This window comes from Phytophthora parasitica (assembly GCF_000247585.1).
Source record: "Phytophthora parasitica INRA-310 unplaced genomic scaffold supercont2.14, whole genome shotgun sequence".
NCBI lineage: Eukaryota > Oomycota > Peronosporomycetes > Peronosporales > Peronosporaceae > Phytophthora > Phytophthora nicotianae.
Genome location: NW_008649000.1, coordinates 139,083 through 152,254, shown reverse-complemented (window position 1 = coordinate 152,254; position 13,172 = coordinate 139,083). Strand labels below are relative to the sequence as shown.

General features: G+C 48.7%; 6 protein-coding genes across 6 annotated transcripts; 2 read left to right on the top strand and 4 right to left on the bottom strand.

Moving 5' to 3' along the window:
- Positions 1-86: 86 nt before the first annotated feature.
- PPTG_08379 (translation initiation factor IF-3) lies at positions 87-1,114 on the top strand. Its single transcript, XM_008902455.1, has 2 exons — positions 87-557; positions 634-1,114. The coding sequence occupies exons 1-2, from the start codon at positions 174-176 to the stop codon at positions 856-858; spliced, it is 609 nt and encodes a 202-aa protein (XP_008900703.1). The 5' UTR covers positions 87-173; the 3' UTR covers positions 859-1,114.
- Positions 1,115-1,755: 641 nt separating this feature from the next.
- Positions 1,756-3,223, bottom strand: PPTG_08378 (hypothetical protein). Its single transcript, XM_008902454.1, has 2 exons — positions 2,593-3,223; positions 1,756-2,523 (listed from the first exon to the last, which is right to left on the bottom strand). The coding sequence occupies exons 1-2, from the start codon at positions 3,168-3,170 to the stop codon at positions 1,851-1,853; spliced, it is 1,251 nt and encodes a 416-aa protein (XP_008900702.1). The 5' UTR covers positions 3,171-3,223; the 3' UTR covers positions 1,756-1,850.
- A 1,443-nt stretch (positions 3,224-4,666) lies between these two features.
- Positions 4,667-6,236, bottom strand: PPTG_08377 (hypothetical protein). Its single transcript, XM_008902453.1, has one exon. It carries the CDS (start codon positions 6,056-6,058, stop codon positions 4,859-4,861), a length of 1,200 nt encoding a protein of 399 aa, XP_008900701.1. The 5' UTR covers positions 6,059-6,236; the 3' UTR covers positions 4,667-4,858.
- A 734-nt stretch (positions 6,237-6,970) lies between these two features.
- On the top strand, positions 6,971-9,644 carry PPTG_22243 (hypothetical protein; the record flags this gene model as incomplete). The annotated part of the gene is made up of 4 exons (XM_008902824.1): positions 6,971-7,904; positions 7,973-8,043; positions 8,099-8,166; positions 8,255-9,644. The coding sequence occupies 4 exons, from the start codon at positions 6,971-6,973 to the stop codon at positions 9,642-9,644; spliced, it is 2,463 nt and encodes an 820-aa protein (XP_008901072.1).
- Positions 9,645-10,615: 971 nt separating this feature from the next.
- PPTG_08376 (hypothetical protein) lies at positions 10,616-10,846 on the bottom strand (the record flags this gene model as incomplete). The annotated part of the gene is made up of 1 exon (XM_008902452.1): positions 10,616-10,846. The coding sequence occupies one exon, from the start codon at positions 10,844-10,846 to the stop codon at positions 10,616-10,618; it is 231 nt and encodes a 76-aa protein (XP_008900700.1).
- A 312-nt stretch (positions 10,847-11,158) lies between these two features.
- Positions 11,159-13,024, bottom strand: PPTG_08375 (hypothetical protein; the record flags this gene model as incomplete). The annotated part of the gene is made up of 1 exon (XM_008902451.1): positions 11,159-13,024. The coding sequence occupies one exon, from the start codon at positions 13,022-13,024 to the stop codon at positions 11,159-11,161; it is 1,866 nt and encodes a 621-aa protein (XP_008900699.1).
- Between the last annotated feature and the right edge of the window lie 148 nt (positions 13,025-13,172).

Genomic DNA, 13,172 nt, shown 5'->3' with positions numbered 1-13,172 from the left:
AAAACAGTTATAGAGATTGGATTGTGATTGGCTGAACGCATGAGTTTCCTCACTTCAGTGACTACTATAATTCGTATCTAACAGGTAGCGATTTAACTAACTCGTCACCCAATACCGCCCGCACGTTTAGATAGCTAAAGCTCAGTCTCTTACGTCTCACGTCCAGCGCAACAATGCTGTCGTCGTTAGCGCGTCCTGCGGTGCGCTGCGCACTGCGACCGCGTCGGATACTAGGTGACCAACACTCTGTGCTGCTGCGCGGCTTCGCATCCGTGGACAAGTGGGGCGTCATCAACGACCGAATCACCGCACGAGTCGTCAATATCGTGGAGGATAGTGGCATGCGCACGGATGTCCCCATTCGCCAGGCTATTCAGGAAGCACGCAGCCAGGGCGTGGATCTGGTGCAAGTGTCGCCTATAGGTAAACTGCCGGCGGTCTGCAGACTGTTCGACTCCAAGAAACGGCTGTATGAGCTCAAGAAGGCCAACAAGAAGGCCACCAAGCAGCAGAAGCCCAAGCAAGACAAGGAGGTCGTGGTTGGAGCCAAGATCGCTGTGAGTTTTTATTACTGCCGTTACTATTTTTTGCTGTATTCATACTAATGTTTGATTGCTATGTTACTACTGCCAGCCGAACGACTTGAACATGAAGGTGGAGCAACTGAAGCGGTTCTTGAACAAGGGTCACAAGGTCAAGGTGACTATCAAGTTCGAGCAGGCGTATCATCTAAAGGGGCAGTGCTTGGAGCAGCTGGGACACATTGGAAGTCTTATTGACGCCGAGACGGGCGTGCCTAGTGGTCAGCCCAGGGAACAGTTTGGTGGAGTGTACATGTACTACTCGCCGGCCAACTAGAACAACGCAGCGGGTTGTGCGACGTCCGTCATTTAGAGACAGCAACGCTGGAGCTTGCAACAACTTGTAGGCAAATGGTAGAACCGAGAGCATCGGGATTAGTGCTGTATAGCCCCGTATTATCGCCACGTTTTTTGTCCTCAATGTGGTCGATCTTATCGGTCGATGCTGCGTTGAGTGACATGGCGTCAGTCTTTAGAGTGCTACTACGCACGAACAATAATACAAGAGCAAGATCACGTGGTTTACTGTCAAACTTTCTGCAATACATTACAGAGGTCTACATTAGGTACAGAGCTGATGACAGCCTGAGCTTTCCTCTCCGCATGGTCATGTTCTGTCACTTCTTCGTGAAGTTGATTACTGGGCTATCGCAATATTTAATCTACTCGTTGCCAAGTTGAAGTTGTCTCGAGGTCTAACGTTTGGACCCAGTCATTTCTCTTCTAACGATCAAGACTCCAACCGCGACCATGGAAAACGAGGGGGACTCAACGATTTCGGTGGAGTTTTTTTCACCTTGTGCGGACATCACTGGGCTAGCTATATGCCCCAAAGGCGCGTTTGTCGAGGGGATTTTACGCGAAGCACGAAGTCTTATCGACCAGGTGGCTCATATCATCGACGAAACCCCAACGATGCCCGAACTTCCCGGTCCAGTTCCAGCACTGATCGGAACTGCAGTCGTGTCATTTTGGGCTAGGATTTTTTGAGCTTGGTTCTCGCAGTCATTCGGGGCCGAATTACCCCACAATCGACGGGCTTGGCGGCGTGAGCTACGTCAGTTCCGTCACCACCAACTACTTAACAACTAGGAGATGCTGATAGCGTGGTAGCAGAGAAGAAAGAAATGCTTGTCTTTGAATGCAGCATAGCGAAGACATTGACGAAGACATACCATGTAGTTAATGAGCTGCGTTCCCATTCATTATTCCTTCATGAAGCTGATCTAGCATCGACCAACACAGTACAGTTGAACGGAGTCGAGCTATCTAGACGTTGATTACTCGCGCAAGCTTCTGAATGCGGTTAAGCAGCAAGTCTCCCTTCTTGATAGCGTCCTGGTACTGCGCGTTCTTGGCGTCTGGGCGATTGGTCTCAATAACACCAGCCACCTTGTCGATTTTGGCATTCAATCGACCGGCAGCGATGAATCGTGCAAGCTCCGTGTCCAAGAACTCAACGCTCACTCCAAATGCAGCGGCCATTGAGGCGATAGTCACACTGCGATAGGCTTCCAGGAACTGGGCGTAGGCGAGCACACGCAGCTCGCGGTACAAGAAGCGCGAGTGGGTCGACAGATACTTGTCCCGCAGGATATAAGGCTGGATCTCCACCATGGCCGTGAAGAATTTCTTGTAGTCGCAGTCGTACAGACCGTTCAGAAAGTCTGTCAGGCACGGGATCTCGTTGATGACTGCCAAAATCTCGGGCGAGTCCACGATCTTCTTCTTCAGGTCCACGCGACTCATGCTAAGTACGCACGTGATGACGCAGTAGAAGACCATCGTGTTGTACGGCATGAGCTCCGTGGCTGTGAAAGTGGCCACTGACTCCTGGAACAGCGTGGACGCCTTCTTAAAGTCACGCGCCATCAGCAAATAGCAGCCTTCATACACTTTCAGACGGTTACGACGGTCCCAGTCTCCACCCTCGTCAATGAGTCTACAATAAAAAAAAAGTAAAATATTAGTACACCCTTACTAATAAAAATAAATAATATATGTCACGTACGCTGTGGCCTTCTTAATGTACGTCTCCACCAGTTCCAGATCGGAGAAGAACAGTCCAATGCGGATGACGTGCAGTGCCACGAGGATCTTCTGGTTGATGGACTGGGGCTTCTCTCCAGCCACCTTGAAGGCCTCGAGCGCCTTCTCCTTGTCTCCGATGCGCGAGTACATTCTCGCTTTGGCCAGTAGCGCCTCGAGCACTTCAATATCTCCCAAATTCTGCTCAGCATCGGCCAGTCGCTCGTCCAGAGCTGCAAGCTCCGTAGCGTTCTTGTTGGCCATGTCACCCTCGAGCGCTGCGTCGACAGGCCAGTTGAACTCGCTGCACACGAGGCGGTAGAAGGGAGCCATATCATTCTGCTTGATAATCTCCAGCACCTGCGTCTGAGCGGCGGCAGCAGCCTCAGGAGTTAACGTCGAGGCAGAAGAGTGTTGGTGCTGCAGTAGGAAGTGCAGCTGCGACAGCTTCATGTTCGGCAGTGTGCTGAGGTCATCCTCGATCTCCTCCGAGATGTTTCCCACGCTGGCCTGCTTCTTCAGCGCTGGGACTGCGGGCTTCTTGGCGTCGTCAGCAGCCATGGTCGCTTCTTGGATATTGAGATCTATTTCAGGGGGAAGACGTAGTGTATACCACATCAGAAGTGGTAAGTTCGCACGCGAACTTTAGGAGCAGCATACCCAAAATCTGGGCTAAGGGAATACATAATTTATTACCAAAATTCATACTTCATAAATTTTAATTTTAAAAAATAAACTATTCGATTTTTTTTTCTTAAAACTGTGTCATTTTCATTCGATATAAAAACATTATTTGACATTTATTCGGGTTTTGGGTTATGCGGATGCTCATATTCGAAGACTTAACAGATACAGAAGACACGACAAACTAAACGTTGTAGTAGCGAGATAGAATTAAACTCTTACTGCTTCCAAGTAAATGACAGCCTCAATACCATATTCAGGTCGAAGATTTGTGCTTAGCTGCCGTAACTTAAGAAAGTAAAAAGGTTTTACTTTCGTTACGAAAAACCAACCATTTATTAGTATGCTAAATAATAAATAGTTGGGTTTCACATTATTATTAACTTCCGACGCATGTAAAAAAAAAAAACAGCTCTTCAGAATGGAACTTCGACAAGGCAAAACCTCCAGCGATACCAGGACTCTATAGTTACTAAGACAAAAGTAGAGGACCTCTGAATCACCACCAGTTTTTATTACCAAAACGGGTGAATGAAAAGTAAAATTATGGACTAATAGCACTAACAATGGACCTCATGAAGTCAACAGTTCTGCTTTCGAAGCAAAATTTTAATTATTCGGGCTGGAATCGGATTCTTGCCGTTAACACCGTCTGGGAATGGAATATTTGTAGGGCGGGCTTAACTCTCCGTTGGAAAGAAGCTTCAGTCTAGTTGATGTGAAGTACTCAGTATATGAAAGATGCTACGCTTGTGTTGATCTGCAAGAAATACTTGGTAATCTGCAAAGTTAAGAATTAAAATAGCGAGATATTTGGCTGTGAAATTCTTGAAATCAGGGAGCTTTCCCAGTAAGCTGATGTCTTTACGCGGGTGTAGCTCGAGCAAGGCGCTAGCTCTGCTTATAAAATTACTACCGCAGATTTAGACGCATATTATGTTACTGCACCTATCAATGCAGTTGAACGATGCTTAGAGTGGCTTTCTCTAAATGCTGGAGCCAAATGAAGCAAACTGGTCAAATTGGTTATCTGTCCCTAAATTGAGGCTATGCCAATTGTAGTACAAATAATATGAGGCAGATAGCACCCATATCGTTTTGCTGATATGTCATTAAGGTTTTATATTAGCAAGAGACTGCTTACCGGTATAAGTACAATTAGCCACCTGCATTTTTTAGCCACCTGTATGTAATAATCCTTGACAATCTGGTCTGATGAACTGGCTGTGCTGCAAGATTCTGTTCATTTCAGTATTCCAAATTAAAATACCCATTCTTTTCTGGAATACTGAAATTAGCAAAATCATGCAGTATGTCAATAGATGGCTCTACCAGGCCACGGTCTGGGCGGCGCTTGACAATTGTATGAAGAGCATAAAAAGTAGTAGACTCTTTTTGTGAAGTTACTGATAGTATATACGCTGCTCTTGCTAAGATACTAATGACCAGTTAAAGTGACATCATACATGTAGAAGTTAACATGTTTCAGTTGTTAATACACCAAAAGATTTTATCAACCTCCAACCGCAAGTACCTCATCATGTCTTCGTCCTTACGAGTCTGCCTTACGCCTTCTTAGGAGCGTCAAAACGCACGATGGCACTGATCTCCACCATCATGTAGGGCAATCCGAGGCCTGTGACGCCCCAGGTCGTGCTCGCTGGTGGGCACTCACCAAAGTATTTCTTGTGCGCAGCAGCCAGCTTTTCGACATTCTCGCTGAGACCCACAGCCAAAGTATTTTCACTCACAATTTGGCTGCGTGTTGCTCCGATAGCCGCGAGGCACTTGTCCAGGTTGGCAAACGTTGCCTCGCATTGCTTCTTGAAGTCACCTTCACCAATCGGATTTCCTTCACCGTCATGGGCGAACTGACCCGAGATCCATGCCGTATCGCCAGCAACGATCACTTGGTTGTAGTTGTGAGCATCCTCCCATGGTAAACCGTGCGAAAACGTCTTCGGGGTCGGAGGCACGTCTAGGCGGACGGTGAACTTGATCTCCACCAGCATGTGCGGCATGCCCAGTCTAACCACACCCCAGTTCGTGCTGGCAGGGCGATGTGATCCGAAGAACTTCTTGTGCGCGGCGTTAAACTTCTCCATGTTGTCGCGAATATTGACAATCATCACCTCCGTATGGACGATCTGGTTGCGCGAGGCGCCAATTTCCGCCAGACGCTTGTCAACGTTCTTGAAGGCCTGCTCACACTGTGCGTCAAAGTCGTCGCCACCCGTCGGCTTGCCTTCGTCATTGTAGTCAAACTGGCCCGACACTTCTACCGTCGAGCCACACGCCACAATCTGTCCGTAGCCAAACTCCTCCTCCCAGGGCATGCCATTCATGATGGTCTTGTGGTCCTCGAGCAGATCCAGACGAACCGTGAGCTTGATTTCCACCAGCTGATACGGCAGATAGAGTTCCGTGACGCCCCACACCGTGCACGCTGGGCGATGAGAGCCAAAGAATTGCTTGTGTTTGGTCCCCATAACTTCCATGTTCTTGGCCAAATCGACCACCAGCACCTCCGAATGTACGACCTGGTTGCGCGAGGCGCCAATCTCTGCCAAACACTTGTCAAGATTCACGAACGTGGCGTCGCATTGCGCGCCGAAGTCTCCTTCACCCACGGGCTTCTCGCCTTCGTGAGCTAACTGTCCGGAGAAGTACGCAGTCTCACCCACGCGCATGACCTGCACGTAGGCGTGATCCTCTTCCCACGAGACATTGTGCTTGTAAGTCGAGTAATTAGACGACACGGTCATTGTTCGGTAGGTTTCTTGGCTCGGTTGGCTTGTTGGTGGAGTGGCGAATTGCACAATGAGTTCCTTTTTCAATGTAGTAAAAAGACCGATTGCATCATGGCAGTCATGACGTTTACCCTCCTGAACATGGCGATTACATCATGATAGTCATGATGTAATCTACTACTGGATTTCGTCACAAAATACCATAGTCGGAACTCCCACTAAGAAAAAAGAGAGTTAGCGACACTAGTAATCTCATACCCCCCCCCCAATACATACATATTCAAATAATTCGTGAGTGTAACCTTATTCGACATCACGATCTTATCATCTACAGTAGTGACACATGCTAGAGACGGGAGCTTCAGGTCGCTCGGCCTTGGCGACATCGTCAGCTACTGTAGCCCTACATGTAGGTAGGAATTTACCCTGTCAGGCCTTGTTTGATCATCCTCATCAAAATTAGCCCACTCTGCATCATGACTTGCGGTTTTGTTGATAGAAGGGGCTTGTACAAAAGACAAGTGCGTAAATCGTTTGGCTACGGTATCGCAAAAATACTGCATCTGTCAAGATTACGCATTCACCTTGCGAATTAGCGAATTACTTGTCCAATTTTACCGTCTCCATATTGAAAAAAAAAGTTTAAAAACTAAAATTTCATGAATGTGCATCACATAACCCGCCCTAAATATTAATAATTGTTTATTAAAAAAAAAACGAGCAAGCTTTGAGCCCAGATATTTGAACTACGTTTTTTCCAGGTGTAGCATCCAGATATTTCCCAGGTTTGGAATTTATTTTTCTTCCAGCAATTTATTTTGTTTTCCTTTCACGCCCAGCCACTCAATCGTTGAACTGACACGCGGCAGGTCGGAGAAAGGGAAGGAACATGGCACGCACGCACAAGACGGCCAAATCAAGCAGCAAATGGCCGACCAAGCTCGCGAGGAAGAAGAAGCGCGTACCGCAGAGGCAGTACGCAGGGCAAGTGTCGAGGCATCCCGGACCCGAGCGCAGAAGTCTCGCGCAATGAAGATTGGGCGCGAGGAGAAGGAAGGTGTGGACGTCAGTACCGAATCTGGTCCCAATGAAGCCACTACGGCTGACGCCACGACGGATATTCAGCACTCAGATGATGGGGACGAACATGAAGACGAGGAGGACAGCGCATCGGCGTCGGAGGAGGAGAAGGACGCGGTGGTGCACAGTGACACGCGTGGTAAGAAGAAGAGGCCTGCATCCGATGGCGGAGACGACGACGATGGAGAAGTCGACGGAGTTACAGTGCCCTCGTTCCAGACCGATCACAAAACCTGGGCGCTATTTGAGGAAAGCTTGCAGGAGTACATGCGTACAACCAAGCAGGTGCTAGTTGTAAGTGAAACGGTCAGTACCAAGCGACGCAACCAGGATTTGCGTAAGCAAACGCGGTATCAAGGGCTCCCAGACAGTCAGATTCCTTTGGTTCCTGAGGAAATGAACCCTTTTCAGCGCAGGTACATTTGTACGCATGGCTGGGCCGAGCGTGAAAGGTCTAAGGGCAAGCGGAAGGTGTACAAGCTTCGCCGGACTGACTGTCCGTTCCAATTTCTGGCTCAGATGGTGCGAACAAAGGGGCAGTGGGGCATTTCGTTGAAGCGCGAGGTGTATCGACACAATCACCCAATCAGTTCCGACATTTACATGTCGTACCCAGGTATTCGCCAGGTATCGTCCAGGTCTCCACTAATGCCTGGTATTGAGCTGTTGGTGGAGTCAGACGCTAAGAATTCGAGTATTTATGACTACATCCGGCGGAATTCTGATCACCGCGTGACGATGGATGATGTTCGCAACTTGGTAGCACGCGTTCGCCAGTCTGGTAAAGTAAATATTGTGTGCTCAACGGGTTCTTAGGTTTCTAACTGCATGCGTGTACTCGTTCTGCAGGAAGGACACTTTCTGACGACGACGCAGTTGCCGAGACTGTGGTCAATTTCAATTTGGAGAACCCAAGGAATGTATCCACCGTTGTGCAAAGCGCTCGAGGTGATACTGGTGTGATATCAATAACAGCTCACATGCGCGATGTACGACAACTTCCCTGAGGTGCTGCAAATGGACTGTACCCACAAGACCAACAAGTGAGTTTCTTGTTTGCATATTTTGTAGTACCGAAATCCAGAGATTTTCCATGTGTAAACCAGATATTGACTGGATGGTTTGTTGCAGGTATAACTATCAGTTGTTGTCACTTGTAGCGATGGACCAATTTGGGCACGGCCAGCCAGTGCAGTACTCAATGCTTGAGACGACTTCCGACTGGCACATGGCTAAGTGCCTTGATCACTTCAAGAGAGCGAACGAGCACTGGCGGTTAGTTTGTATCGTCATCGTGGACAAGGACTTATGTGAGGTGGATGCGATAAGACGCAAGCTTCCTGAGGCGCGCGTGCTCTTGTGTCATTTTCACGTGATAAAATGGCTGCATGAAATGGTGCGTTGTGGGAAGTACGGGTCGTACGCTCTTGACGTGGCTGACCAGTTAAAACATCTCATTACGAACATGACCTACGCAAGGACTGAAGGCGATTACAAAGCTAACAGGGATGAGTTTAAGGCCGTGGCGTGCCGTGACGGGGTTTCCACTCTCTGGGAATACTTTGTGGAGAACTGGGATTCATGCGCCGACATGTGGGTGATGTTGCACCGAGTTGATCTGCCACACTTCAACAATCATACAAATAATCGTGTTGAGAGCTTGTTCGGAAAGATCAAGCAGAACGTCAAGTCCCACGTATCGATGCATTCCCAAAGCACCAGTTCAATTGTAGCAGTGATCCCGACAATTGGAAAGTTCACACGTGAGCAGTTGGAGGCAATGAGGTGGGTTTGGAATCTGCACAAAGTGTGCGATAGCGGAAAGAAGTGTGCCTCGTGGGTACTTACCACAGTGAAGCAAGTTGTAGACGCTGACAGTAAAGTTGGGGGAATGGCAATGGAGCTACTGGAGAACTGGCCCTACAGCAAACTGGCTGGGGTAGGATTTGACTACGCTTACGCTGGGCTATACTGCTTCAGGATCGGTTGTTGGTTGAGTGACGACTCTATCCTTGCGTTTACGCAACTGCTTCGAACTGAGTATGGCAACAATGCCACTGTTTTCTTGCAATCAGTATCAAGCTCTATAGTCGACACGGGAGACGTTGTCACAGATGTTATATCCGTAATTACGCTGGTTAAAATTCGCGAGTGTCTGGATAACGATCTGACGGGGTACATATTCCTTCCTGTCAACTTTGATACCAACCACTGGGCATGCCTTGTCATCAACAAGTTGAAGAAGGAGATTGTCGTGTACGACAGTATGAACAAACGAAAGATTGGCAAGATACTCAAGTTGATGGCCCGTGAGATCGACGGTGGTCTACTCGATAGTGCGTTCAAGCACCTCACAATGACCACACCGCGCCAGAAGGACGGCGACAGCTGCGGCATATTCGTGTGTCTTCAGTTCTGGAGACAAGTGTCAAACGCTGCTCCAACGGATGTGTCTTCGAGGGGTCTTGTTCGAGTGCGCTGGGAGATGTTACAAGCTTTAATGAACCAGAAGGCGCAGTGAGTGTAGCGGTGCATCCTGATTTTTGAAGATTCTGCTAAGCAAAATATAACCTGGCCAATACCTGGTCAATACTTGGTTCCACCATGGAATACCTGGAAGCCGTCACGCTGTTCTGATTGGCTACATCGGTCCCATGAAGCTCCGACAAGAAGTCAACCGCGTCATTTGACAATTTGCCCATGTAGCGCGCATGCAGTTTTTCCAGGTACCACAACCTGGTCAATACCTGTTTTGGTAATATAAAAATATATTTCATCATTTTGGTGACCTTTTTGTGGCCATTTTAGACACCTGGATAATCCCTGTATGGAAACTTGGACAATATTTGTTTTTTAATAAATTAATTATTATAAATAATTTGGACTGTAAGGTCGTCCTTAAAAAAAAGTAAAAATAATCTTCGGTAGAAGTTACTCTTCATCCTCTAACGTTTCACGCTCGCTTTTGAGCTTCTTCCGGTACTTGAGTCGCCTCTAAATAAATGATCAACAGCAATTCTGGTATGGAGAAGTGTGGCATTCTCATACTCGTCCGATAAGATCCGAAGTGAATCTCTCGAGCCGCTGTTTGAATTATGAATAGCCGTTAGCTTATAAATCCACAATACAAAACTAGGTTATCTCCGTTTTCTGTGCCAAAGGAAAGCGAACTCGACGCCAATTTTGTCCGAATGTCCAATGTTATTAGGCAGAGAGAGAGAGAGAGAGAGAGAGAGAGAGAGAGAGAGAGAGAGGGCACGCTCCACGGAGAAACAAGGCTTTGAAAATGATTTCCGATCGAGCTCATCCTGTTCACACTCGCAGCAAGTCTCCAAGTCTCCAGGAGCCGTGAACGGATTCCAAGCGATACTAAAGTTTACTGTTGGGTAGCTGGAACAGAGCCGCCGAGCTCGAGAAATCGTGCTGGAAAGTCGCTGTACGAAATGTCCACTTTGACCGTGTTGGCTTCTTTCGCGATAGGGTACCCATCGCTTAATGGGGCTGGTGATCTGTTCCATGTACGCCAATAGAGGGAGCTAAAATCAACGGGTGGGCGTCTCCACTGGAGACGCCCACCCGTTGACTTTGGAGACTCTCCACGCGCAGGGCGGCCCAGTTCGCGTAAAATCGCCACGCTTCAGTCTCAACGCTCTCAATGACCACAAGACTCAGATTTTCTTCGTCATCGCGGTAGTCCAATTGAGGCACAAAGTATGTCGACATTTTCGTTGTGTTTCTTCATTTGAATTCCTCCCATGTCCACAAAACTAGCAAATATATAAAATAGCGATCTCATTTGGCGATCGTGGCTCGCTGCCCCAAATCATTTTATCATCACTTCTTTAGCGAGGACGAGGTTAGCTAGCTACCTTTACAAGGAGATTTAGGTACGCATTTCTGTCGCTACAGTCTACATGTACCCACAACGTACTCTGAGAGATGTTAATCAGCTGCACGTAGATTATCAGGCTATCCTATGGATGCTGCGTTATATGCCTCGCACGTCCTAGGCCTACTGGTAAAAATACGCTATCGTTAACCCAATAGCTGTGGCAGCGTCCCGAGGTCTATCTTCATGGTTGTCTTGTCACCATAGTTTCGGATAATAGTGAAGGCGTCATGAGGGGCAACGTCGACTGCTAGGTCATTCAGGAATGCCGTCAATTCCTCGACGTCAACGTGGCTTTGCTTCTTCTGAAGGTCACTGATGCGAGTTTCCAGCGCGGACTTGTCCACTTTATCATTCACTTTTCGTAGCACAGCAAGCTTGTCGGATCGTGCAAACTTGGCCGGGCGAGCCTCCATATACTTGGCACTATATTCGTCCATCTCGAAGAGCACGAAGGTTCGGCCTGTCATGCGAACTCGAGCGCCGACATAAAAGTCATCCAGGCCGAGCCACGAAATGCGGCCGTCGGTCATCACTACGGAACCGTCAGGACGGGTACGCTTAATGCGCGTTCGCTCAAGGAACTTGCCACCTACAATGCCAGAATTGCGCTGGATGAACTCGATAATAGAGACACTTTGATCCGACACGATGACCGAAATCACAAAGCGACGCCCTACGTCTTCGGGTTGTTCCGTCTCGAAACGCGCACGGAACCGCAGAACTTCAGTCGTATCGAGGGATTCAATGCTCTTGAGTGGAGCTTTTGGTAGCAAATGGTAGCATGACTGTAGCGAATCCTCCTCGGAGCCCAAACCGTCGTGAACTGGAGGTGTAAACACCGGCGGAGGTGACACTGCGTCCTTAACAGAAATGGCAGGGGCGAGCGGCATCTGGTGCTCCTCGTACCATGAACGAGTGGATGCATCGGCGTCCAACAAGAGAATTCGCCTATTGTAGATCTGGAGATATTCGCCAATGGCCAAATCCTCCCACGAGTAGTAGTGGTGCTGAGGGACATCTTCATCATCCGCTGCTTCGTCGCACACTGCAGCACATGCTTGGCGTTCCGGATCCTTGGATAGTTTTGCTCTGTTGAGCAGCTTGGGGAATGGGTCGCATCCAGAGTTCCGCTCGTAAGATTCGAGGATTTCGATGGTGTTATCAGCCAGGAAGAAGTGCAGTGTGTAGCGGTGACGAATACCATAGAGCCTCTCGGTGTCGTCCCAGATAGCGAAGAAACGCAGCACCTCACGGTCATGTGCCAGGAATCGACGCAGGTTGTCGCTGGGCCGAGCAAATTTACCCAGTGAGGCCTCCATAAAGTCTTTCATCGGGTACTTCTTCTTGCCATAGTGCGCATCTGGATCTTGTCCAGTCTCTCGAGCCATGTGTGCTTGACGTAGCACCGTGTACGGGTCTCGTGGGACTGCTTCATCTGGGGGCACATGAACTCCCTGAGAAACGAGGTAGTTACGTGTGAACTCGTCCGCCGAGAAGAGGTGGAATGTCCGACCATAAAAGGTCAGCTCTTCGCCCACGTTCAGGTGGCGCAACGTGAAGTACTGCATGTTACCACGGTCATCGCTCTCTGGCATTGGGATGCGGTGTCGTTTAACAAAGTTTCCCTGTAAGATGCCGCTGTTTTCGACCTTGGGCTCAGTGATCTGCAACGTATCATCCTCGAGATAGTATAGCACTTCGCAACGCCGCACTCGATAGTTCTCGAGGTTGCTTTCGTGCACGGCTTCCAGGAAATACGCTTCAAAACGCAATACTTTCTTGTCGTAGGCAATGAACTTGGGGTTGAATGGGCGGGTGGCCATGAGCACGGATGCATCCAACAGCGTGGTGCTCCCTTTGTCCCCTTGACGCTCCAGCTCTCGGATGTAGAATGTTGCAGGTTTGGCATTGCCCAGAGCGTGACCGCGGTTCTTGGGCGCAGTGTCTCCATGCCGTCTGAAGATCATTGGCACCACCTTCTGCTTCTCAAGGATAGCTGGGCTTGGCATGGTTATCGCGCCGCTCGACAGCTGGTTTCGTCGTCTTGGGCGAATGTCAGCTTCTGGGACTTCTTTTGTGGCTAGCGTGTGCTGCTGCGTTGGAGTTGTATGTTCCGCAAGCTATAGATAAGGAGCTATTACTAGTAGCGCCAGCTGC